Source organism: Piliocolobus tephrosceles, chromosome 16 (genome assembly GCF_002776525.5).
Source record: "Piliocolobus tephrosceles isolate RC106 chromosome 16, ASM277652v3, whole genome shotgun sequence".
NCBI classification, from domain to species: Eukaryota; Metazoa; Chordata; class Mammalia; order Primates; family Cercopithecidae; genus Piliocolobus; species Piliocolobus tephrosceles.
Genome location: NC_045449.1, coordinates 22,117,013 through 22,141,771, shown reverse-complemented (window position 1 = coordinate 22,141,771; position 24,759 = coordinate 22,117,013). Strand labels below are relative to the sequence as shown.

Here is a 24,759-nt window from a genome sequence, read left to right as displayed (position 1 = left end):
ACTCTACCTAGACAATATTTCCATAAAACACTGCTAAAAGAAAAAAAATCTCCCAGAATCCAAGTAGACACAGGCACAGCTCAGAGTTCCAGCAAATCAGCACCTTAGCATCAGCTTGAGCCTTGGAGGTGAGTCACAGGTAAGCAGCCTTACTATTGAGTCCAGCCCATAAAGGAGGGCCCTGTGCTCCACACCCTGCCTGGAGGGGCCCCAGTCATACCCAAAGGCTGATGTGTGTGTGTGGTTTTTTTTTGTTTTGTTTTGTTTTGTTTTTTGAGACGGAGTCTCGCTCTGTCGCCCAGGCTGGAGTGCAGAGGCCGGATCTCGGCTCACTGCAAGCTCTGCCCCCTGTGTTTACGCCATTCTCCTGCCTCAGCCTCCCAAGTAGCTGGGACTACAGGCGCCCGCCGCCACGCCCGGCTAGTTTTTTGTAGTTTTTAGTAGAGACGGGGTTTCACCGTATTAGCCAGGATGGTCTCAATCTCCTGACCTCGTGATCCGCCCGTCTCGGCCTCCCAAAGTGCTGGGATTACAGGCTTGAGCCACCGCGCCCGGCCCTGGCTGATGTGTTTTTAGAGTAATCGACACAGTAGGGAGATACTTTGAGGCACAGTGCCGGCACCCTTCACTCACCACAATCCATTCCCAGTGGTTAGCTCTGGTCTTCAGGAGACTAGAAGCAGCCCTTGGGAATGTTCCTTCTCAGAGCTCTAGTATTCAAAGTTGCAGATCCTTCTCAGAGGCTCTCTGTTCTCTGCCCTGTAGACTGAGGGATCTCTTCAAAATGTGAGTCTGCCACCTCACACTCATTAGGATGGCTATGATAAAAAAAAAAAAAAAAAAATTCCAAAAAATAACAACTGTTGGCTAGATTGTGGGTAAACTGGAACTCTGTGAAAACAGCATGGCTGTTCCTCAAAAACCTCAACATAGAATTACTATATGATCCAGCAATTCCACTTCTGGGTATATCCCCCAAATAACCAAAAGCAGGAACTCAAAAGAGACATGTGAACTCCCACGTGTGCAGCAGCATCATTCACAAAAGCCAAGAGGTGAAAGCAACGTGTGTCCACCAACGGATGAGTGGTCAACAAAACTGGGCTAGACATACAATTCTATACATAGTATGAATAGCCCACGTTTGAATCTTGGCCCTGTCATTTAATTCTTGTGTGATCTTCAGTAAGTTCCTGAATTTCTCCAAGCTTCCTTTCCTCGCCCATAAAATGAGGCAAGTGAATGTGAACATTAGAAAGATGCTGTGGGGATTAAATAGGCTAATGCATGAAGAGGACTTGGGGCTGAGCTCCTCACATAGTGCCCACACGCCAGCACCTTTAGAGTCACTCCTGGACTGCACTGATCCCGTGCCCAGACCCGTTCACCTTTGCCAGTAGTAGAGTTCCTCAAGGAATCCTTCCATCTGCAGTGACGCCTTCAGCACAGAGGGCCTCGGCAGGGCAGTCAGTGATGCCCGTAGACACCTGAGTCCTGTTGTACAATGCAGGGGACCCTGGGTCCTCTCATCCAGTTCCCTTTGGAAACCTCATTGTATTGGGACAGCCGTATTGAACCACATTAATCACTGAAACATGCGTGAACACACCCCCGCTCCCCCCCGCCCACCCCGCTGAGAACATTCTCATTGAGCGTATTCTACATCCATAAAGTCAGATATATGGTTCTAACTGCTTCCTAATGGGCTAATTAACAGTGCACCTCTCTCCCGCAAACAGGTTATGCCAAACCAGCACTTTGCCTCACTCAGGAAATCCAGTAGTAGTTTAAGGCAGCAGTCGCCAACCTTTTTGACCAGGGACCAGTTTCATGGAGGGCAATTTTTCACAGATGGACAGGGATATACGATGGTTTCAGGATGAAACTGTTCCACCTCAGATCATCATGCATTAGACTCAGATTCTCATAAGGAGCGCACAACCCAGATCCTTCACATGTGTAGTTCACAGTAGGGTTTGTGCCCCTGTGAGAATCTAGTGCTGCTGCCTAACTTCATCCTATTGTGGTTGGAGAAGATGCTTTGTTATCTGTTTAAATCTACTGAGACTTAATATGTGGCCTACCACGTGGTCTATCCTGGAAAACGTTCCACAACTTAGCACTATCTTTTGAATACAGTAGGTGCTCAGTCAATGTCTGACCAGTAAGTTCCTAGACTTCTGAAGAGAGGTTCTGGAGCGAAAGCTGTGGTCCGAGTCCTGGATTAGCCACCCTGCAGCTGTGTGATCTTGGGTGAATACCTTAACCTCTCCGCTTCTCATTTTCCTCAGCTGAAACATCACAATTCTTACCTCGTGGCCTTGTGAGGATTAAAGTGAGATGGTGTTTAGAAAGTACCTCTTCTCCACCTATCTGTGTATATAACTGGCAATGAGGGGCTCCTAGAAATTGGATTCAGATGAACACCACCTCATCCCTCCAAGGCTTCCATAAGGCTAAGGCACCTCCAACTCAGGAGATGCTGGGCCTACTCATGGCTTTGTTGCTGCTGGGGCCTGGATGATCTTCCTCTGTACATTGTGGGCCTTTGACATGTGACTTCTCCATTCCTCCATCTGTTTAGAAACACCTGCTGCTGAGGTCCTGGCATAACTTCTTCCTTTAGAAGGAGCTCCTTAATCTATAGACCAGGGGTTCAGTCACCCCAGACCTATCTATTTCCATGCTACCCATCCAAATGGTCCCCAGGACTCACCTGGAACTGACCAAAGCAAACACAAGCCCCGGTACACCTTGGTATAACTTTATTCACAAACTCCAGACATCCAGGCCTGGCTTACCACAGAGGGCATGTTCTTGCCAGTGGCAAAAAAACCCGATACAGCACGTTTGTTAATACTAACCATTTTAATTTAAATTAATAGCATGTCTGGAAGACAAATGCAGTTGATAGAAAATATAAAAACTTTACTGTACAAATTTTACATCACATTCAAAAAAAGCAAGTGTGTGGCTTGTGGCCACAGAAGATGCAAGGTTTGCACACTGATGAGATCCTGGCTAACACTGCTGCATAGCACAAACTCCAACTGGCTTCACATTTATGTCTCCACCCCCACCCCCACACCAAATCAACACAGAATAACACAGGTTTCCAGGGCTTGCCATTCCTCTCTGTGACCTCCAGAGGAAATGCCGTAAGATGACAGAGGGTGTTTTGATTTGGTAACATGGAGAGATCAACTTTGCTACACACCGCTCACAACCCCAAACTAGCTAGGATGCAAGACTTCGAGTTAGACAGAAACCGAGGGGGCTGCGGCTCTGGTGGTTAAAGGCAGCAGGGCTTCAGAGGTGAGGCTGGAAACTGGGGATGCCTTGGTGGGCCAAAGCTTGGGCTCCACTCTCAGACCCCAGAGGGGACTTCTGCAGCCCCCAAGAGCTCTCCCAGCCTTCTCCATCCCCTTCACAGTTGGCCGTGAGGGCTGAATTCACAGTATCTGTCGTCCTTCGTGTGTTTCCAAGGCAGATGGAGAGAGCACACAGAAGGGCAGGTGTGCCTTCCTAACCTCAATTCACAGTCACTGAAATACAAGGGGAACAGGGGGGACCATCATGGGGTGAGGTGGGGTTCTTTAAAGACAGGCAGTGCAGAGGTGGCAGGCTGAGAGCCAGCTGCCCCCAGTCCTTCAGTTCCACCTTTGGGGCCCAGTGGCTTCTGGGTTCCTTGAAGGTAACAGGGCCCCACCAGGTCATCAGTTCCTTAAGAGCAGGGACCATGACTGCTCCTATCTCTAGGTGCCCAGCACTTGCAGAAGACCAAGTGCACTGTAGTTGCTCAATGAGCGCTTCTTTAACTGTGACGCTCACGAGAAAAAGCAAAACCCAGACTGACTTTCTGTGGGCCTGCGCATGCCCACTGCGGCCTGGTGTCAGGGGTTGGGGAGGAACTGAGCCTACTGGCTGAGCTGACGTCCAACCATGGGGCTCACCAGTACATCCATCGGGCCTGCTGTCGCCTGGACAAAGGCCACCATTGCAATAGAAAGGTGAAAGGCTGGAGACACACGTGATTCCTGGGAAAGGGCAGGTGTGTGGGAGGCCAAAGGGATGATGGGGCAAAATGAGCAGTCCCATCATAGCACAGAAACTCCACACAGAGCTGAATCCACGTGGTTTACAGCCTCCCCACACGGACTGGGAAGGGCGAAGATGCTGACGGCCAGGCACGTTGGCACTGTAATATGGCTGTGCCCTCCAAGGAGGGGCTGACCAAGGGATGCCAGGCCTGGAGAGGAGGCAACTCCACAGCTTGCTGGCAGAGCAGCTCATTTTCTGTGGCATTTTGACCCGACTCTGGAGACTGGGGCTCTGCTAGACGGGGCTTAACTGGAAGGGGTGGGAGCCACCTCCCTCCCTTCCCAATTCTGAGCTCAGAGCATGGTCACAGAATCCAATTACGTCTCCACTCCCATCACCCTTTTTCCTTTCTGGTATTGGAGGCTAATACAACCTCACCTCCACTTAAGGGCTCCCTTTTGCCATCTGGAACTTTTCTCCACAGGTCAGAGTTCCTAATGAAGACAAGTGTGGTGCTCTCACCTCAAAGACTTTTCCAAATCCAGCCCCTCCTGCTTCAAATGGACACAAGTAGAAGGCCTAATGGTGCTAGGGAAGGCTCTGCAGACGGGGGCCAGCTAGGTGGGTCTAAGTGAAAGGGGTGATGGGCCACACGCCGCCCAGTTGAGCTCAGAGCATGGACAGAGGAGTTGGAAATGGGCTAAGGGGTTTCAGCAGGACAGAAATGGAAGAAGTGGGCAGTTCTAGAACCTTCTGACATGACAAAGGGTTTTTACAGTGCCAGGGTCACCATGTGGCTGGGAAGGGGGCTCCGGTACCTTTGCCATCTACTCCTCCTCCTTCCTCCATCCTCCTTGTTCCCACCCATCCAGCTCTCGCGGTCAGATGTCAGTCAGGGATTGGGATGTAGCTAAAAGCCAAGGCCCTGAGTCCCACCACCTTAGTGCCTGCCTGGGGGCTTCATCAAAGGCTCACATCTGTACAAGCCATGGATGTTTCCTCAGCTTGTAGCAGAAACCCTGGCTGGGAACCACCTGGTGAGTTCAGACCTTTTTTGGATTCTCTTTCTACTTTTCCAGCAGGAGCAGCCTGGATTACAGGGGTGAGAAGGTGAACCCAAACTCTCCAGGAACTCCAGACTCCTTCATCTAGCTGTGTTCCTAGCCAGGGTTTCCTCTGCAAGATGAGGAAGGGGCAGTATCCCTTTGAAAGGACAAGGGGAGAGCCCTAGAGAGAGAGATTCCCCTGATGGGGTCTTGGGCCAAAAAGCAGAGGCCAGGTCAGACCTTCTGGGCTCCCCACCCTACCCCAAGAACAGCTGCAATCACCATGTCTGTCTTCCTTCTGGCCCAGCATGGGTCCCTCACCGCCTACCAGGTCCTCCAGAGGGGACGGCCATTTCAGCCATCCTGGCCATCAGTGCCCGTGCATCTATGCACGGACTGTTTTTATTATTACCTATTGTAAAACATCAGGTTCACTCAGGAGAAATATACGTGTAAACATTTGCTGTCTGTCACGACAGATTTGGTTGTTGGTGGTGTCATTTTAAGAGATAGCAGGTGCAGCTCCATCTCCCGAGTGGGGTTTATGGCGAACAGTCTGAATCTAGGATGCGTGCTCCTGGTTTGCAGCGCTGGGCAGGCAGTGTTTTTTGTCGTGGTGGTTGTTTGGATGTTTCAGAAACACATTTTAAAAAGAAAGACATCAGCAGCGAAAAACCACATGGCTGGCTACATCTTTGGATTACTGGACTCCAGGACGCCCAAGCCAAACCTTTCAAACCGGGGTACAACTTTGCTGCTGTTAATGCTGCAAAGAGGAACAAAAACAAGAATTATAGCCCCATTGGTCTTCATGAGAATTAGGGTAACACTAGTTAGGAAATGAGCTCAGCAGAGGACTTGGCCTCCAACAAGAAATGAAAATGACTGATTGGCCAACAGCCCTGGCAGAGCTGCCCCTGGTCATACTGAGTCCAAGGCCTCAGCTACACTCCAAGTAGTTCTACTTGGAGCAGCAACAGTGGCTCACTCATCTCCAAGTCCCAAGCTCCCAGCATGCTCAGTACTGCTGTGGGCTCCTCGGAATTGTTTTCTCATTTGCAGCCCAGGAAAGCTCTTGCTCCAAGTAGAATTGAGAGAGAAGAGAAACAAGACCCCCAGGATACCAGGAGTTACAAGGCATGTTACTTTTAGAAATAAACCCTAATACTGGGGTGCATCAGGGCCACCTGGGAAGCAGGTTGAAATGCAGATTCCTAGAGCCCAATTCCAGAGATCTGGGTTCAGCAGGTCTTGCTGGGGAAGGAGAACAGAAACCTGCATTTAGTAAACAGTGCAGTGACTGCTGCAGGGGACCCGGCAGCCATGCTCTTGACCTGGGGTCTGGTTTATGGCACACTGGGCAGGTGTAAAGGAAGTAATTTTGCCAGGGTGGCAGGGGGGACGGGGCACAGACTTTGTTTTCATCAGAAAAATTGTCTGGAGCCAGGTACCTCTTTGCTTTAAGACAACTTTTCTGAGGGTGCCACTGAAGCACAACCCTTCTGAGCTGGTATCTTTCATGGCCACAGAACTTTCTGTGTCTCCCGATCTAACTCTACAGAGGAGACTGAGAGACAGGAGCCCAGCAGAGGGTTCCTGGGACCAGGATGCCAGCCTCAGGGCAGCTCTGAAATCACTCCACTCCTTGTTGGACAAAATCCCCACAGGTTAAAAGCCAAGTCAATACCCTCCCAACCAACGCCTGCCCCGCACTAGGCACACACCCAGTGGGAGGCTGGTGTACTCAGGAGGGTGGAAGGCATCTCACTAAGGTGTTAGCAGTGAGACAGAGCCACCCAAACAAAAACAAGACCAGCCCTCAGAAGAACACGGGAGCAATCAGTCACGTCCAGGAAGGTAGTTGGAAGCTGCCCAGACCGCCTTGGAGGGAGCTCAATTAGTGGGATCCTCTGAGAGCAGTTACTCGGGCATATGCAGGCAACGTGGAGAGGGCAGAGGGCCAGTTTTTAAAACAAAGCAAAAAAAGTAGCCTCGAGAGAGACGACTGGAGCAGCAGAGGTGGCATCCCCTGGGTTAGTGCCCACATCTCATTTTGCATTTTAGCAGAAGTCACGGTGCTGAGTTGTTGATTAGGAGGAAGAAAGCCCCTGGTGCATGCAAGGCAGCCAGGCCTACAACCTACAGAGGGAAAGAGAAGAAAGCAAAGAACAGCATCAGAATCACAGCCCCATGCAGAGCCTGTCGGGAGCTAGAAGTCTGGCCAGAGCAGCTGGACAGGGAACTCCCTTCCCCTTCCAGAGAGAAAGGGTCATCCTGGACTCCATCCCCCAGGCTTGGCTGCACTGCACGCTCAGAAGGGAGCCTGGGCACAAAGAACCCTCTCTAAGCTCCCACAGGGCACAGTTGCAGCACGTTTACAAAGAGGCTGGCACATGCCCACAGCTCCTTAGCCCTTGACTAAGGGCAAAATACTTCCAAGAGTATTTCTGCTTCACTGAATTCTCTTCCCTTGAGCTCTGGCCAGGGGGACTGGGATCCTGGCGGCTCAAATCAATGACCCAAGTTCTCTCCGACCCAGGGACAAGCCATCCGTCCACTCGTGGTGTGGACAAAGGCCCCGCCACATGCTGTGGCTCTTCTCTCACCCAGCGAAAAATGCAAGCCTGTGTGACCCTTGCTGGTAGCCATTTCAGCTGCAGAAACCTCACTTTGGTTTGCGAGAATAAATGACACAAAGATGGGAGAAGCTGGGAAGCAGCGACAGAAAGGAAGTGGGGTTTGCGTCAGGAAAACCAGAGACAGGCAGCCAGCGAAGGAAGTAACAGGAACACACTATTCCTCCAGAACCGGACAGGAGCTCTTAAAGTCAGGGTGGCCGTAGCGTCCTTTTCCATAGTAGCGGCTCCTCCAGTGACTGGGAGTGCCCAGCAACCATTCCGCCAGGCGTGGGAGAGCGCAGTCCGGCCCCAGCAGGTGATAGAGTCAGGCACGTGTGGACAGGTGGAGGAATCAGTTGATGGGAAAGGGGGAGATGACAGAACAGCATATCCGCCACCCCCCGAAAATAAAAAAATGACAAGATCAATGGGAAAGAAAAGAGAAAGTGAGAATTAGGAGGCAAGTGTGTAGAAAGTAAACACTGTGAACAGGAAGCTTTGACACAGACTCATTCAGGAAAGGAAAGCCTGCAAGCTCTCCTTGAAGGGGCTGGACAGGGAACAGCCCCATTTGTGACTCAGTTTCCTGCCTGTGAAATGAGAAGGTGGGACTACATGGTTTTTAGGGAATCTGGAATGATGTTCTGAATGCCAGTATCCACCTAGTGGAGGCTTTTGTTTTGTCGGGGAGAAAACCAGGGCCCAGCTTGTTAAGCAAGTTGCCTGAGGTCTGATTGGAGCTTGGCTCGCCGCCTCACATCACCCTCCTTGAACGGCTAAGAGCCCCATGCTCCTGCTCTCTGCTGGGACAGTTCTGGCTCAAAATCCAGCCCTGATGACCTTCTTCCAGAGACACTTCCTCGTGTCCCCCAGGTGGATGCAGAGGCCCCCATCTGGGCTGTATCACAGCACTTGGCATGGTATCACCCTTTGCCCGCATTCATTCATGCACATCAAATATTTAGTGACCAACTATCATGTTCCTGGGACTGTACTAGGAGCCAGGAATACAAAGGTGATAAGAGTCCTGATGTCATTACAGTGTGTCTGTTTGTCTTTATGACACCGGAACCTCCTCGCTGGTGGAACCCTGGCCTCGGCCATCTGTTCCCCAGGCGTGCGGCAGGTGTGCAGCAATGGCTGCCTAAAACGCACACCTCTATGGCTATGATCCACTACCCCACATTTGTACTGGACTCCGACCCATCCTAAGTGCAAAATACTGAACCCAGTATTGCATGAGATGTGGTACCCCCTAACCCCACACTGTTGTTCCTCCAGACCATCCCTCTACCTGACCTGAATCAGTGAAGCACCAAGCATTTCTCTAGTGAATTCTGCAGGAGAGAAAACTCATGCTGAGTCCCTCCTCAACTGCGGCTGGAGGCCCACTTTGGTTCTTTATCGACACAGGGCCTGGAGGCCGGGCATGGTGGCTCATGCCTGTAATCCCAGCACTGCGGGAGGCCAAGACAGGCAGATCATTTGAGGTCAGGAATTTGAGACCGCCCTGGCCAACATGATGAAATTCCATCTCTACTAAAACACCCACAAAAATTAGCCAGGCATGGGGGCAGGTGCCCATAATCCCTGCAACTTGGGAGGTTGAGGCATGAGAATCGCTTGAACTCGGGAGGCGGAGGTTGCAGTGAGCCGAGATTGCATCACTGCACTCCAACCTGGGTGACAGAGCAAGACTCTGTCTCAGAAAGAACAAAAAAATAAAAGACATGGCCTGGAGGCTGGGTGCGGTGGCTCACACCTGTAATCCCAGCACTTTGGGAGGCTGAGGTGGGTGATCATCTGAGGTCAGGAGTTTGAGACCAGCCTGGCCAATATGGTGAAACCCCATCTCTACTAAAAATACAAAAATTAGCCAGGTGTGGTAGCGCGTACCTGTAGTCCCAGCTACTCAGGAGGCTGAGAGAGGAGAATCGCTTGAACCCAGGAGGTGGAGGTTGCAGTGAGCTGAGATCGTGCCACTGTACTCCAGCCCGAGTGACAGAACAAGACTCCGCCTCAAAAAAAAAAAAAAAAAAAAAAAAAAAAAGAAAAGAAAAGAAAAGAAAAAGATATGGCCTGGAAAACAATGTGCAAGCCAAATCTGGCCACACACTAAGAAAGGTTCTGACTACTTTAAAGGACTGAAAAACAGCAAAGAACATGTAACAGAGACTGTGTCACCTGCAACCCCAAAATATTTACTACCTGACCCTTCCTAGGATAAGGAATGCTGTCATCACCACACTTGGCGCCAGGTATGGGAGCTGGGGATGCAGCTTCTCCAGGCACTCAGTGCCACACATACACAGGGACGGGGGCCTCAGAAGCTTTCTTGGCAGCAGGTGGCAGACAGGCTCGTCCCCTCGCTCTCATCAAGAGCAGCTCCAAGTTATGGGTTTTATACAGCGGGACTCTGCGGGAGATTCCACTTTTAGAAAGTGTCCTTTTCCTTAACGTTTATAACTGGCCGGGTGCAGTGGATCAAGCCTGTAATCCTAGCACTTTGGGAGGCCGAGGCAAGAGCATCACTTGAGCTCAGGAGTTTGAAACCAGCCTGGGCAACATAGTGAGACTTCATCTCTATGTGTACAACAATTTTTATTTGAAAAGCTTCTCAGAAAGGTAAAACTATTCTTAGTTTGCAGATTGTACAGACACAGGTGGCAGGCCATACTTGACCTACAGGCTGGACTCCTGGATGAGATGAATCGACTCACTTTCTACATGGCTGGGCGCAAAAATACCAAAAGACTATTTCATGACATGTGAAATCCCAATTTCCAGCATTAAGCCTTACTGGCACACAGCCAGCTCCCTGGTTGATGCCATCCGTGGCTGCTCCCGTGTTGCGATGGCAGAGCCAAGATGCTGTGGCAGAGACGGTGCTTGGCACACCGCCAAAGTCGGCCCCCAGAGTGAGGACTTGAGTTGCCCTCTTGGCCTGCAATGCCTCCAATATTCACCTGGCCCCTTACAGCAAGTTTACCCGCCCTAGACCTGGCCCAATCCCTGGCCCAGAGAGTTTTGAATGATGTGGAAACTGAGGCCCAGAACAAAAAAGGACTTCCCAGGTTCTCACAGAGCATTCGTGACAGGGCAGAGGTCTCTTCTGAGTGTTCTAGCAGAGGCAGCCAGAGGACAAAGGAAAAAGGGAATGAGATAGAATGCAGGAGAGACGACAGTGGACATCACCCCCGCACCAAGGGGTGCAAAGGGCTGTGTGTTAAACCAGGAGGCAGACAGCTTCTAAACCCAAGTGACTGTGGTCCCCATAAGAGGTGGCTGGCTTCTTGTGTTTCGGTGGGTGCCATTGTAAGCAATATTGGCTCTGCTTATTTCAGTGAAGCTTACAATACCACATCGCTCTGACTTCTAGCTGACCCCATCTTGCCCCTCCCTCGGCAGAGCCTTCTAAGTCCTGGCTTTTCACAGCTGCAAACTGCAGGTGCTCACCTGTCAAAGGGAGTCTCCAAAACAAACGTGGGAAACAAAATCCTGGTATCACTTGGGCAAGGGGACTAGTCACCTCGGGTGACCTACTGTGTGTATTCCTCAGATCAAAGTCCTGGGCAGAGGCCGAGCGTGGTGACTCATGCCTGTAATCCCAGCATTTTGGGAGGCTGAGGCGGATGGGTCACTTGGGGTCAGGAGTTCGAGACCAGCCTGGTGAATATGATGAAACCCCGTCTCTACTAAAAATACAATAATTAGCCAAGCTTGGTGGTGGGTACCTATAGTCCCAGTTACTCGGGAGGCTGAGGTAGGAGAATTGCTTGAACCCAGGAGGCGGAGGTTGCAGTGAGCCTAAATCACGCCACTGCACTCCAGCTCGGATGACAGAGCAAGACTCCGTCTCAAAAAAACCCCAAAACACAAAGTCTTGGGCAGAAAGAGCAGAAGGTGCCCTCTAAGACCCCAGGTGAGGCTGCGAGGGCCTGGCTGGCAGTCTGGCTCGTGGAAGAGGCACTTACTCAGCTGACTTCCAGAAGTGTCCAGGGTGGGAGAGCCGCCGGTTCAGCTTGGGAAGTTTCTCCAGCATGTCCATCAGCAGGCTGAAGCTGGGTCTCTCCTGCAGGTTGAAAGCCCAGCAGGCCGACAGGATCTCCTGCAAATGAAGCTGCCATCAGTGGTGTGTGAGCTGGCTGGGAGGGAGGGGACACACAGTAGGGGCACTCCACAAAGGGTCCCTTTGATGTTCTCAAGTACCCTCTAGCTGGCGGCCCCCTGAACACCCTGCTGACATGAAGGGGTGAGAAGTAACTGGGTTTCAGAGAACCACTCATGCTTCTAGTTCAACATGGAATGCACCAGGTTACCTCACCTCCTTACTTCTTAGATCCATGCCCACCCCAAAATAAGAGTAACCACGATGAACAGACCAGCAATGGGAAAGAGATCAGAAATGGGGCTGTTGGTTTTTTGAAGATGCAAAGTGCAAGGTACAATGTTCGCAGGTGAAATGCAAGATGCTCAGAATATGTGCAAGCTGGGGCTGCAGCGGAGGAGGGAGCCTCAGCATTACTAGAACGGTGGCTGGAGTGACAAGGAAGACTCAATATAGGGGCAGCAGCTAAGAGTCAGCAGAACAGCTGTCCCAATATCCCCCAGAGCAAAACCTTTCTTGCTGTGGCATTTTGCTGCCTACTCTGAGGATCCACGTGTGTACCAGCACAGCCCTGCAGCCTTCTGATTCGGAGCTGCCTGTGTGGAAAGGCCTATTTCTTGCACATATGACCAGGCAGAATACAAACACCCACACAGACTCAGCAACTCAGGCTTTTGCTCTTAAATACAACTGGATCCCATGGGGTTGCCTGCTGTATCAGGAAAACCAGAGACAGACAGAAGATAAGCAGATCAAGACACTGTCTCTGAAGGATAGGGGGTGTACATGTGTGTGTACATTTGTATGAAGCAGCTACTCTATCCATAAAATAAGACCAGGCTGCAATAAAAAAGAAATCAACAAATAAGAAAGTGCTTGAAATAAGAACATAATTTCTGAACTGAAACACTGAAAGTGCTGGAAGTTAAAAATCAAGGAAATTCCCCAGACTGTAGGTTCAATTCTAGATAGGGATGGAAAATACAAAAGAAGGTAAGAGAAATGCAGGCTCACTAAAAGGAACCAAATTCTGTCTAATGGGGATTTCCATGAAAGTAAACAGACTACTGGGCAGGAAATTATCAAAGAAATAATACAAGAAAATTTACCAGAAGCTGTCAAAGGTAGCAGCTGTCTTCAGCTGAAAAGGTCCAATAAAGGGACCTCACTAAAAACAGTTAAAAAAAAAAAAACAAACTCTACCCTCAGATATATGTTTATGAAATTTCCCTATAGGGATAAACAGCAAATCCTAGATACTTCCAGAAAGAGTAAGATAGGCATCCACAAATGGCTGAGAATCAGACCAACACCAGACTTCTCAGGAAGGCACTGGACACTTAGTAGACAGCAGGGCAAAATCCCTGTGTTCTCAGGGAAAATTATTATGAACCTGGAATTCTACTCCTGATATGACGATGAAATAATAACTTTTTTAGGCAAGCAAGGATTCAAAGATTATCTCCCATTCTTCCACCGGGGGGCAGTTTCTTCAGGTTTCACTCGCAGTTTGTCTGTTGGAGTGCAAACAGAGGGCAAGACATGAGACATGAGGAATAGCGCAACTGACCCAGGAGTGAATGAAAAGAAAACAGAAGGGTAACAGCTGTGCAACAGGCCTAACATCCCACTGATTCCAATGACAAGAAACCAGTGGGCTCTGAAAAGAATGGAACGAATTCCACTCAGGAAGCAGAATGCAGAAGCTGAAAGACCTCAGGAATATGAGAAAGGTGTTTGTTTCCTTTCTCAGCAGTAAGAAAAGGCAAGAAGGGGGAAAAAAAGGCAACTAGAAACTACAGGAAAAACCTAAACTGCACAAGAAAGCCATGGTCCAAATATGAAGCCAACAAAATTGTGAGCCTTTGAGTAATTGATGAAGTGGAAGAGATGGACCCACAAAGAAAATGTAATCCCAGTGAATTACTTGACCAGTGGCTAACAGCACTTACAGTCTACTACAGTAGTGTACACACTGTTCATCATCTTCTCACTTTTAGCCTCCATTAATAGGCACAGCATGGAAGATTTAATCATGGCCAACTTAACAATAAGTAATGGAAAACCTGACCAAAGCGGTGCAGCAGAAAGAACAGAGTGCCAGAGTGAAAAGCTGACAGACCCAGATGACGCCTTTGGAGAATGATCTAGGGTGAGGGACTGCTGGTTTTCATTAAGAACCCTCTGGTCTTTTGATGTCTTCCCATGTGTATGGACCCTCAGATTCGATGACTAATAACTCACTGGCTGCCTCAGCACATAAAGCAGTGCCTGGTGGTGAACTATACAGCAGTGTGGCTGAAGAGACAGAGAAAGGTGCCACTCAGAGGGCACTCCCAGCTTTTGTCTATGACAGAAAATAATTTTATTGCATTGACCAATGTTCCCCTACCCCTAACAGCAATGTGTTAAAAAGGGAAGGCAAGATCGGACAAAAGAAAGGGAACACCTGTGAGCCATAAGCTGCTGCCGGAGCATCTGCTCTGTCCCCACTCCCCACGCCCTGACCCCAATCTGGTCTCAAAACAACCATCATCCTGCACTAAAAGAAATCCTTCCAATTAGTTCAGAACTCTGGCTGTGCTCTAGAATGATCTGAGGAGCTTTATTTAAAAATAAAAATAATAATAATAAAAAAACAACTATGATCTTATTCCCATCCCAGGTCAATTAAATTGGTACCTCTGTTGGGGAGGCCTTAACCCTGGCACTTTTATAAATCTCCCAGATGATTCCAACTTGCAGCCAGTGCTGAGCCCTGACTCCCTTGCTGCCCTTTGCTCAGCCCTGCTCCAGCCTTCGCCTCCCTGAAGATGGCACTTACCATTCTCTGCTCCAAGATGCTAAGTATGCAGAAAGGAAAGAAACTGTTGCCAGGAGGGCAGAACGAAGAGTATCTTTTCTCTCAGACACAACAAACATACATAATACTCTGGTTTATACAAAGATGTCCTTGCTAACTCTATTGTAAAGACAGGTGAAAACTGGAAAGAATCCCCATGTCCAGTGACAGAAGTAGTTACATTACGGTGCAGCCACAGGACCTAAGGGCAGACGGTCTTAACAATAAGGATTTGTTAATGATTTGAGGTAATGAGCATAACAAAATGTCATGTGGAAAAAGGTCACAATAAAAAAAATCAGCTAGGTTTTATGACACGTATGTCTTAAATATTTTTTTAAAAGACTATGCCGGGCACGGTGGCTCATGCCTGTAATCCCAGCACTTTGGGAGGCTGAGGCAGATGGATCACTTGAGGCCAGGAGTTCGAGACCAGGCTGGCCAGCATGGTGAAACCCCATCTCTACTAAAAATACAAAAATTCGCCTGATATTTTGGTGCATGCTTGTAATCCCAGCTACTTGGAGACTGAGGTGGGAGATCACTTGAACCCAGGAGACAGAGGTTGCAGTGAGCCAAGATTGTGCCACTGCACTCCAGCCTGGGCGACAGAGCAAGACCGCCTCAAAAAAAATTTAAAAAGACTGGAAGGCAATGGTTACTTCAGCTCCATCTGAGCTGCCACAGAGCCCAGCCAAGGAGGCTGCAGCCACAGCCAGGAGCCCAAAACCAGTATCTTGAGCCCACTGACAGTTGCAGGAGGCAGATAAAGAAGGGTCCCCGGAGAATCTCTGTCCCACCCCACAAGTGTTTACACCAGATGTTTTTGTGCAGATGAGGGTCTTGGCTGGGTACACCCACAATGGACTGGAGACCCATATGCACTGGGGGAATAGGATGGAGCCACCAGGAATTCGCACCTTATGCAGGGGGAGGAGCCTGGTCTCTTCAGTTCGAGTGTGGTGGCCTGATATGCAATCTGTGAGATGGGAGCCTGTTGGGAGGACCCCCTCTTTTTTGTTGAGAGCTTTCTTTTAATGAATTCCGCTCTCACCTTTCAATGTGTCCATGTGCCTAATTTCTCCTGGTCATGAGACAAGAACCTGGATTTTAGCCGAGCTAAGGAGCAAAAAATCCTGCATCACCACCACACCCTCCTAAGGTGTCTGAGGATGCACCAAGGTGAAAGTGGTATTTAACTGGCCTTGGCCCAGAAGGAGGCCAAGAAGGACAAGCCTGAGAGTGTCAGAGAGGTGCTCATCGCCCATGGCCCTTGCCCAGCACCCCAAATGAAATGGTATCAACTGGCCAAAGAGGAGCCTGCTGTTAGTGTTGTTAACTAGCATTTTGGTGTTATCTTTGGAGGGGCATCCCTGTACAAATATTTTGCACTTCAACAAGATGAAATACACTACTGTGGAATAAAGTAGATCAAATATAATGTCATCTCGAGTGAGCCTTCTGAAGATGCCCTAGCTGCTTGCCACCAGTCGATTGAGAAAAATATTGCAATCGATTAAGATCTTGGAGGAAGATGAGGTTGAATTCATCACTGTGAATTTGCACACGGAGTCTGCAGACAGACAGTGATCCTGCCAGCAATGTTCATGACCTTAACAAGAAGCTTGCAGCCTGTTTAGATCTTAGCCTGGACAACTGCTGGGTGGTCCCTCTGAAGACTTCAATTGTCATGCTGCCCAAATACTGACTGGAGTTGCTTAACATCAAGTCTGTTTTGTCCCAATCCTATCTGATTCATGGACACATGGCTATCGCTGATGGCACTGAAAACACCGAGCCCTGGAGTTTCTTCATATATCACTGTGCCAGGATAAAGGAAACTGAAAGCTGTCAGAATCAAAATAGAGTCACTAATGTGAAGAAAACTCTGACAAATCGGGCCTGGGAAAGCCATGAAGAGAGGCTTCTTGAGCTTGTATGTCTGATAACAAAAACTATCACTAAAGACTGCAAAAACTGCAACCTTGTATGAAGGCCATGGCAACCTTATACAAAAATACTCCTGCAAGGACATCTGCCCCAAACATCCTGTCTAACCCTGGAATGACATCACTCTTGTTAGTGATCTTTGCCGCCAGGGAAAACTAAATATTTCAAAACAATTATGTAATCCTCTTCCTTTTTTCCTTTACCTCCCTGAATAAGCAAGCCATTCACCATGGCATGCATATTCCCAGTGCAATGCTCTATTTCTAAATAAACATATTTTGAGAGCCTCTCAGTTAGCCTGACAAAACTTACAAACACAGAGAAACCATTAAGGAGAAACCACGCAGAAATGAGAAGTCAGCAACTATAATTAAGACTTGGTTTTTTGAAAACAAGTTTGCTGTGGAAACTTTGATTTGTTCTTAACAGTCAAGAAAAACATTACGGGGAAAGATTTAATACCACAGCATAACACAACTATTTATATTTTGAGCAGTGATTTAAAAAAAAAAAAAAAAATCTTCTTTCATGTAAATAATATGGGGCTTTACCTTCATCTCATAAATCAACGAAAACCATTATCTTTAAGAAAAAAAAAAAAGACTGAAAGGAATGAAAAAGGTGAGCAGTGGGGTAACGATGGATATTTTCTTATTTATGCCTCCCTGTTCCTTCCCCATTCCTGGGCAGTGCGTATCATTTTCATCTCTAGCTAGACACCTGCAGGTGGCAGAGCTCCTCACCGACCTCATTTCTCAGGTGGGTGAGTGAAGGGCGGCCACGCCACGTGCCCCACCCTGCCCTCAGCCCTACTGCCCCACCCAGGGCAGGTGCTACTTACACTGACTTCCTTTCCCAGGCTAACAGAAGCCAGGACACGCTTCATTCCTTCCCCGCTTCCAATCTGCCAGATGGATGCCTCCGCAGCCTGGTTCTTCAAGGGCCAGTCTCTTGCTTGCAGCTCATACCAAACAGTTCTGCAGAGACCCAGCCATGGCCGTGAGCTCCTGGGCCACTCTGCCCAGCTCACACCCAGGGGCTCCTGCAGCCATAGCCCAGCCAGAGGATCACGACCCTTCTCCAACCTTCCTCACCCACTTGGTTTCAGGGGATGCTACAATGGCCTCCTGGAGGCTCCTCCCAGCCCTAGAGGACCTGGGCCCTGTGCTGTTGTGGGGTGGGAAGTCTGAGACAGCGCAGGCTTGACTGGAGCATTGGTGGTCATTCTGATCTCAGCACAAATCCAGCTCTGCCACCTTCTAGCTGCAAGATCCCAGTAAAACTGCTTCACCTCAGTGGGGCTAATGTCTCTTGTCACAGGATTGTTTGAGGAGTACTAAAGTGCCAAGCCCAGCACCTGGCACACATGGGTGCTGAGGGAAGGATACAGTTAAAGGTCAGGGAGGAAGGATGGCGCCAAGGCCACCCCACTGGGAAGGATACCCAGAGACAGCACAGGTGACCGGGGTGGTGAGCCTTCCTTGGTCTCTCCACATCCCCTTGGCTTTCTTGACTTAGGATGGGACTTTCTCCATCAGACCCACACTGTCCAGTGTGGGAGCCTCTTGCCGCAGGGGGCTAATGAGTGATTGAAATGTGCACAGTGGAATGGAGGGATGCTCTAGGCAGAAAACACACACCAGATTTTAAAGACTTAGTAGGAAAAAAGAATATAAAATATCTTATTAATTTGTATATTGATTACATGTTGAAATACTATTTTGGATATATTATAGAATTTTATAATATATAAGCAGAGGAAACTGATTTCACCCATTGCTTTTTTAATGTGGCTATTAGAAAACTTTAACTTCTATATCGGGCTCACATTCCATTGCTACTGGTCCGCACCCAGGTCTTTGTGGGGTAGCACAGCCGGTAGGACACCCAGCTTCCCCAGACTGGGAGGGGCAGTTCTCGGTCAGCTCTGGTGAGCATCCTCCCAGATCAGCGGGTGGGACTGACAGCCAGCGTTAAGCACTGTACACAATTACCTGGTTTAGTCCTCATGAAACGACCTTGTTGGGAGGAGTTATTCCAGAAGGCCAAGGATATAGTCACGCACTCAACAAGCGGCAGAGTCAGGACTCAAGACCAGGTTGATTTTTATTCCAAAGCCTGGGTTTTCAACACCTAAAAGCACGCCTCCCTCTGCCCCTCAATGGCCACTAGGGCCCTCTCTTTTGGCCACACTTGGCCTCAGGGCACCAGGGGCCTACTCACCCAAACGCATAGACATCAGCAGCTTTGGAGAATGGCAGCTGATCCTCGTCCTTCCCTGGGGTCATCTCGCGTACGATCTCAGGGGCCAGATAGCACAGCCAGTCGTGGGACAGCTTTAGCTGGTTCTCACGCCTGGAGACCAGGAAGCCGGGACAAGGAGGGACAAGGACACAGACCTTTCAGCAGGCAGCAAAGAGACCTGTCTGGCACAGGCAGGGCCAGCAGAACACCCACACACAGCTTCCAAAACACACCCAGATCCAGCACGCTGACCCTGCACTTGGGGAAGGCACCAGTGCTTTTGAGGAATTCTACAAAGGAGTCATGACCGGGTGTTTCCAGAAAAGCAGGGCAAAAATGGATACATATTGATAGGGAGCTGCTGGTGAAGGTGCCCAGCTCCCTCTGCTGGAGAATGAGGCGCCTCTCTAATCAGGAACCCCGATCTGCCCGTGGATCTCAAACTTGCCTGGGGCTGGCCTTGCAGCCTCCCTGACATGTTCCCTTTCGGGGTTCCCCCAGATGCGAGGGGAAGGGCCTTTCTCCCTACCAATCCCTTCAAGATCTGGGGAAATAAAATTTGACATTCTTCCTCATCGTGGGGAAATGAATCCTGGTTCCTTGGCCAAGCTGGTGAACAGCCAGGGCAAATGTGAGTGTGAGGACCTGGTTTCCGTGGAAGTCAGCCTGAGAACCCAAACGTGACCCAAATCTGAATCTGAACCAGAACTGCAAGGGCAGGACCAAAGCGACCTGGGCTTCCCTGCAGGGAAGGCTGCAGCTCAGCAACAGTGACAGTGCTCAGACCTCAGCCCCGCTCTTCCCCACCCACACCCACATCCCACCCAGACACTCGAGACCAACTCACCGTCCCTCTCGGACCACGCCCGAGATCCCAAACAGCCCGAAGTCTGTGATGACCACCTTGCCATTGTCATAGAAGACATTCTTAGATTTGAGATCTTTGTGTACGATGCCCTTGGCATGAAGATATCCCATGCCCTGGAGGACACGTCAGGAGGAGTGAAGATATGCGATGACAGAGCTGCCACCCTGGGCTGGATGCTTTACCTACATCCCCACATTTGATCTTCACAATTCCATGCAGTATATTGTCCCCATTTTACAGAAGAAGAAATCGAGGTTCAGAGAGGGAAAGTCACTTGCCCCAAGCCACACGGCAGTGAAGGAGCAGAGCTGAGATCTGACCCCAGACTGGTCTATGCTCCTTTAATGTTACCATGCTTCTGAACAACCACCTTAAGCTTGGCTAAGGTAGGAGGTATGAATAGGGTGATGGGCAGGGAGCCAGGGGGCTCAGGGACAGTGAGATTATCCACTTTCAGTCATAAAGGGCCTAAATGAGCTGGGGTTTTCTGTCAGGATATGCACAGTTGGTCTGTGCTCTCAGGCAGGGCAAGGGCTCAAGGCGGGGGAACAGAGAGGCATTTCCCACACTGGGGTCCCCAACTGTGAGTGTTCCTAATATCTGAGCTGTAGTAGAAGGAGCCCTGGACTATAACCGAAATCTGGGGTTTAAACTCCATCTCAGCTCAGATTCTCACTCACTCTGTGGCCTTGGACACAGTGTTCAACTTCTCTGAAGCCTGGTTTCCTCATCTGTCCAGTGAAAACGTGGCAGCGGTTGATTTCTAACCAATGTTCTATTTGAACTGAACACTGATGAGTCAGGTGCATGGAACGTGGGTGACCTGACACAGGCATGATCTCACCCAAGGTCAAGCTGTCTTCAAACACCAGACCCAGGGCTCCTGGGTACCCCACTGCATGGATTATTGCATTTTTAACCTCACACCAATCCAGAGAGGGAGGATATATGAAGACCCCCATTTTACGGGGGAGAACACTGAGGCTTAGAGAGGCTAAACAACCTACCCAACGTCACACAACGGGTGTGACCAGGATTGAAACTGTCTCTAAAGCCTGCCAAGTTTCTTCCCAACCAAGTTAATTCCATCAAGTCTAATCATGTGGACAGTCAGCTCCCAGCTCTGAGTGAATGAGACAGAGACAGGGAGGAAGACACAGGGTCCCCACCCTCGAGGAGCCTGAGCTTGAGCAAGAGGCAGAGCTGCCCAAACCACTCTAACAGGGGGTAACAGCGCGAGAGGAACAGCCGAGAGCCCTGGAACTGGCCGGAAACCCACCCCCAGCAGCTGGACTCCCCCTTACCTTGATGATCTCCTGAGCGATTTGCCTCGTCTTATTGATGTCTAGAGACGTCTTGGGGTCCCTCACAAACGAGTGCAACGTCCGCCCCTTGCAGAAGCTGTCAAGGGTGGTAGGGGTCAAACACGGGTCTGGGGCTGGTGCAGCCTGACCCTATCCCTGGTGGAGCCCACGGGGAGAACCGTGCCCACCTGCCTGCAAGGACTCTCTCTAGCCCCTTGACTGTGAGCCAAATCTTCTTTAACCCAGCCTATTCCTGCTGGGGCCTGGCCCGCACGTGCAGAAACACGTGATGCCACGCATGCACACGTACACAAATCCCCATTCCCTGAGAGCCAGTGCCTGCCCATCCTACAACAGGAAACAGCGCATCAAAGCTCTCAGGAACTCAGAGTAGCCATGCTTGGTAGCTTCAAGGCAGGACCACTCTTGATGGGGAAGAACTTAGCTAATTTAAGGCCATCAACAGGCAACATCAAGGCTCTGGGGCTCACTGTCAAGAGTCTCATTATAGTTTTCATTTTTTCTTGATCACAGGGTTTTTATTACAATAAAGGAGTGTACAAGGAGGGAAAGGGGGTGGGGTAGATGTTAGGGGCGTCAGGGTGACTACTGGAAAAGAAGCCTGAGTTCTGGGGTCTCCACCTGCATCAACTCCTAAAACCCCGGGTGAGGAGGGACCCAGAGAGAATGTGGGCCCAGGGGAGCTATCTTAGGAAGGGACTATGCTTTTAGGAAAATATTCTTGGAGTCTCAGAGCCTTCGAAAACTGGGTGAGGGGTAGAGAATATTGGTTGGTGCTTTCCTTATCTGTGTCCCACTTTCCTTCAGCGTATTCTAAACAAAGTAAGATTTTTTTGTTAATGAATATTTTCCTGTTTCAGGCAGGCCACAGTGACTCACACCTGTAATCCCAGCACTTTGGGAGGCTGAGGTGGGTGGATCACCTCAGGTCAGGAGTTTGAGACCAGCCTGGCCAACATGGTGAAACCTCATCTTTACTGAAAATATAAAAATTAGGCGGGTGTGGTGGCGCACGCCTGTAATTCCAGCTACTTGGGAGGCTGAGGCACGAGAACTGCTTGAGCCTGGGAGGCAGAGTTTGCAGTGAGCCAAGATCACACCACTGCACTCCAGCCTGGGTGACAGAGCAAGACCCTGTCTTGCTTTTCATTAATTAATTACCGATTTTGTTTTTTATTAACTAATTTAATTTTTTGAGATGCAGTCTTGTTCTGTAAATAAATTATGGGACCACCAGTGAGTTCATGATTAAATGACTCTTTCCAACTCTGCTCCACTCCAGGGAGATAATGTTGGTAGTCTGAAATTGACCACGGTGAGAGTATTTACACCACAGGAAGTGATGGATGTTACAAATTAGGGCTTCCCTCCCTCCTGCCCCCAAACTGGTTGTTACACATTTACCAGCACACCAGTGAGTTCAGCCTATGTGAGGAGGATATTGTGCAGGTGTTTTCTGAGAGTAGACCTCAGACCCACAGTCGAGTGCAGGAGGCAAGGTGTGAGCCAGCATGATCTCTCCTTTGTATTTTTACAAAGAGGAATAAACAGTTTAAAAACGTGAGTATATGCAAATGTCTTCATTTTAACAGAAGGAATGTTAACTGTTTATAGTGTCTCTGACTTTGGGGAGAAACACTCAGCTGCAATGGGAGAAGACTGGCTTTCACTCCGTACCTTTTATGGACATTGATTTTTCTCTAACCTTAGAAAGGTCTCACTCTGTCACCCAGGCTGAAGTGCAGTGGCATGGCATGATCTTGGCTCGCTGCAGCCTTGACCTCCTGAGCTCAAGCGATCCTCCTGCTTCAGTGTCCTAAGTAGCTGAGACCACAGGCACCTGCCACCAGGCCCAGCTAAGTTTTTTGTATTTTTTGTACAGACAGCATCTCACTACGTTGCCCAGGCTGGTCTCAAGCTCCTGGGCTCAAGCAATCCTTCCACCTTGGCCTCCCAAAGTGTTGGGATTATAGGTGTGGGCCATTACACCAGCCCATATTTATTTCTTTTTTAGTGTCAATGGGGCTATGTGAATTGGAAGTTATACCCCATTTTTGGTTTTCTTCTTTATGCCTCTGTTAAAACTTCCACACCCTCTAGGGCATCCACACAAATGGGGCTCCCGGGGAAGGGGGAGGCTGAGCTGGCCATCCAGCGTGAGGTCCTGGGGCTTGGTTACCTGGTGATAATGGCCAGGTGGGGCGGGTTCATGCAGGCCCCCATGAAGAGCACCACGTTCTCGTGCCGCGTCTGCCGGTAGTTCATCACCTCTTTCTTGAAGAGCTTCAGGTGGTCCTGGTTGTGGCCGTCCATCTCCAGCAGGCGAATGGCCACCTCGCCATGCCAGCGGCCGCGGTGCACCCGGCCCCAGCGGCCCTGCCCGATGGGCTCACCCAGCTCTACCTGCTCGAAGGGGATGTCCCACTCCTGCAGGTACACACTGGTCTGGCTGGCCTTGCGAGAGATGGGGCCCCGCCAGGGCCGGCGAGAGCTTGGCAAGTCGTCCACCTCGTCCTCGTCGTCTTCTGCCTCTGACTTGCCAGCCTCTGGCTCCTCAGCCTGAAAGGAGAGCAGGAAGGAACAGGGATGGGCAGCAGATCTGGGCTCTGCGACATCTCTTCCTTCTCCTGGAGCCTTAGCCAGGTAACAGGGGAGAGAGGCATCCTGCCAGGGGACACAGGTTGTAGTTGCAGCTCTGCACTGGCCTGCTGTGCAGCTCACTTAGCATCATTGGACCTCAACGTCCTCATCCACAGTATGTGGCGGCTGGCCCCCGTGACCTGAGGCCCTTCGTCATGCTAATACTCCAGTACCTACCTGTGAGCAACATCTAATTGTCTAGGAAAGAAGAGCAAGAGCATCCCTGGCATAGAAGAATTTCACTGCATCCATCCTTCCAGAACTCTTGTTTAAACAGAGTTTCTGACTCTCCCCTGGGCAGGAGTAAATCAGTCTATTAACATTCTCCAAGCCATAATGCAATGGAGGGATCCAGGCTCAGCTGACACTTTTGTTCAAGGGTCAAGGCAATGGTTCTTGACCCTGGCTACAATCACCTGGGGAACGTGGGGAAGGCAGAGCTTGGACAAGCTTGCTCCATTACATTCCTCATCGTTCTTCCCTACCATGCACCTCTGCAATGGGTGCCTGGGACAGCCCTTGCCAGGGCCCAGCACCCACTCACTCTCAAGCCCCCTGCACACTCTGAGATGGGGAAGGGAGAAACAAGGGAGGGGCCATTTGTGGACACGTGTGTGTCACCCTCACCTCCGCTTCGTGAGCCTCCAACACGTCTGCTTTCGGCTGGTTGTCGAGCCTAAGAGTAAAACAGGGTTTGTCAAGGAGACCTTGCAGGAGGCCGCTCTGCTCTCAGCTGGCGGGGATTCCCGGGAGAGACCTGAGACAAAGATCCTTACCCTGACTCACACCTGGCTAGGGGAAAGGCCACGTGGATACCGTGGTAACAGGCAAGAGGCTGGGGGCCAGGCCTGCCCGTTGTGCAGCTTCAGCCTTCCCTAGGCTAACTTGAGGGTGGTGGGGGCTGAGAGGTGGGCAGTCATCCCCAAAGCCCCTTTTCAGATGTGACACTGCTACACAGGGTCTCAGAGAACACCCACAGGACTCAGAATCTGACGGCCTCGACTTGAAGAACCAGCTCTATCGCTTCCTAGTGGTGTGACCTTATGTAATTTCTTGACCTCTCTGGGCTGGTTGTAC

General features: G+C 50.0%; 1 protein-coding gene across 7 annotated transcripts in view; it reads right to left on the bottom strand.

The window, feature by feature from the left end:
- Positions 1–3,985: 3,985 nt before the first annotated feature.
- Positions 3,986–24,759, bottom strand: part of KSR1 (kinase suppressor of ras 1) — a 171,812-nt gene continuing 151,038 nt past the window's right edge. For 4 of the 7 annotated variants that reach the window (XM_023183844.2, XM_023183847.2, XM_023183848.2 and 1 more), the window contains 8 exons: positions 24,310–24,358; positions 23,222–23,601; positions 21,022–21,118; positions 19,697–19,830; positions 18,829–18,960; positions 17,447–17,582; positions 11,680–11,813; positions 5,476–5,853 (listed from right to left, as the gene is read on the bottom strand). In XM_023183844.2, the coding sequence (XP_023039612.2) occupies positions 5,775–5,853; positions 11,680–11,813; positions 17,447–17,582; positions 18,829–18,960; positions 19,697–19,830; positions 21,022–21,118; positions 23,222–23,601; positions 24,310–24,358 (1,141 nt within the window). In that variant the 3' untranslated portion in view covers positions 5,476–5,774. Of the gene's footprint in view, positions 7,227–11,675; positions 11,814–17,446; positions 17,583–18,828; positions 18,961–19,696; positions 19,831–21,021; positions 21,119–23,221; positions 23,602–24,309; positions 24,359–24,759 lie in introns of those variants that run through there. The other 3 variants (XM_023183845.2, XM_023183843.2, XM_023183850.2) reach the window with 3 other exon arrangements.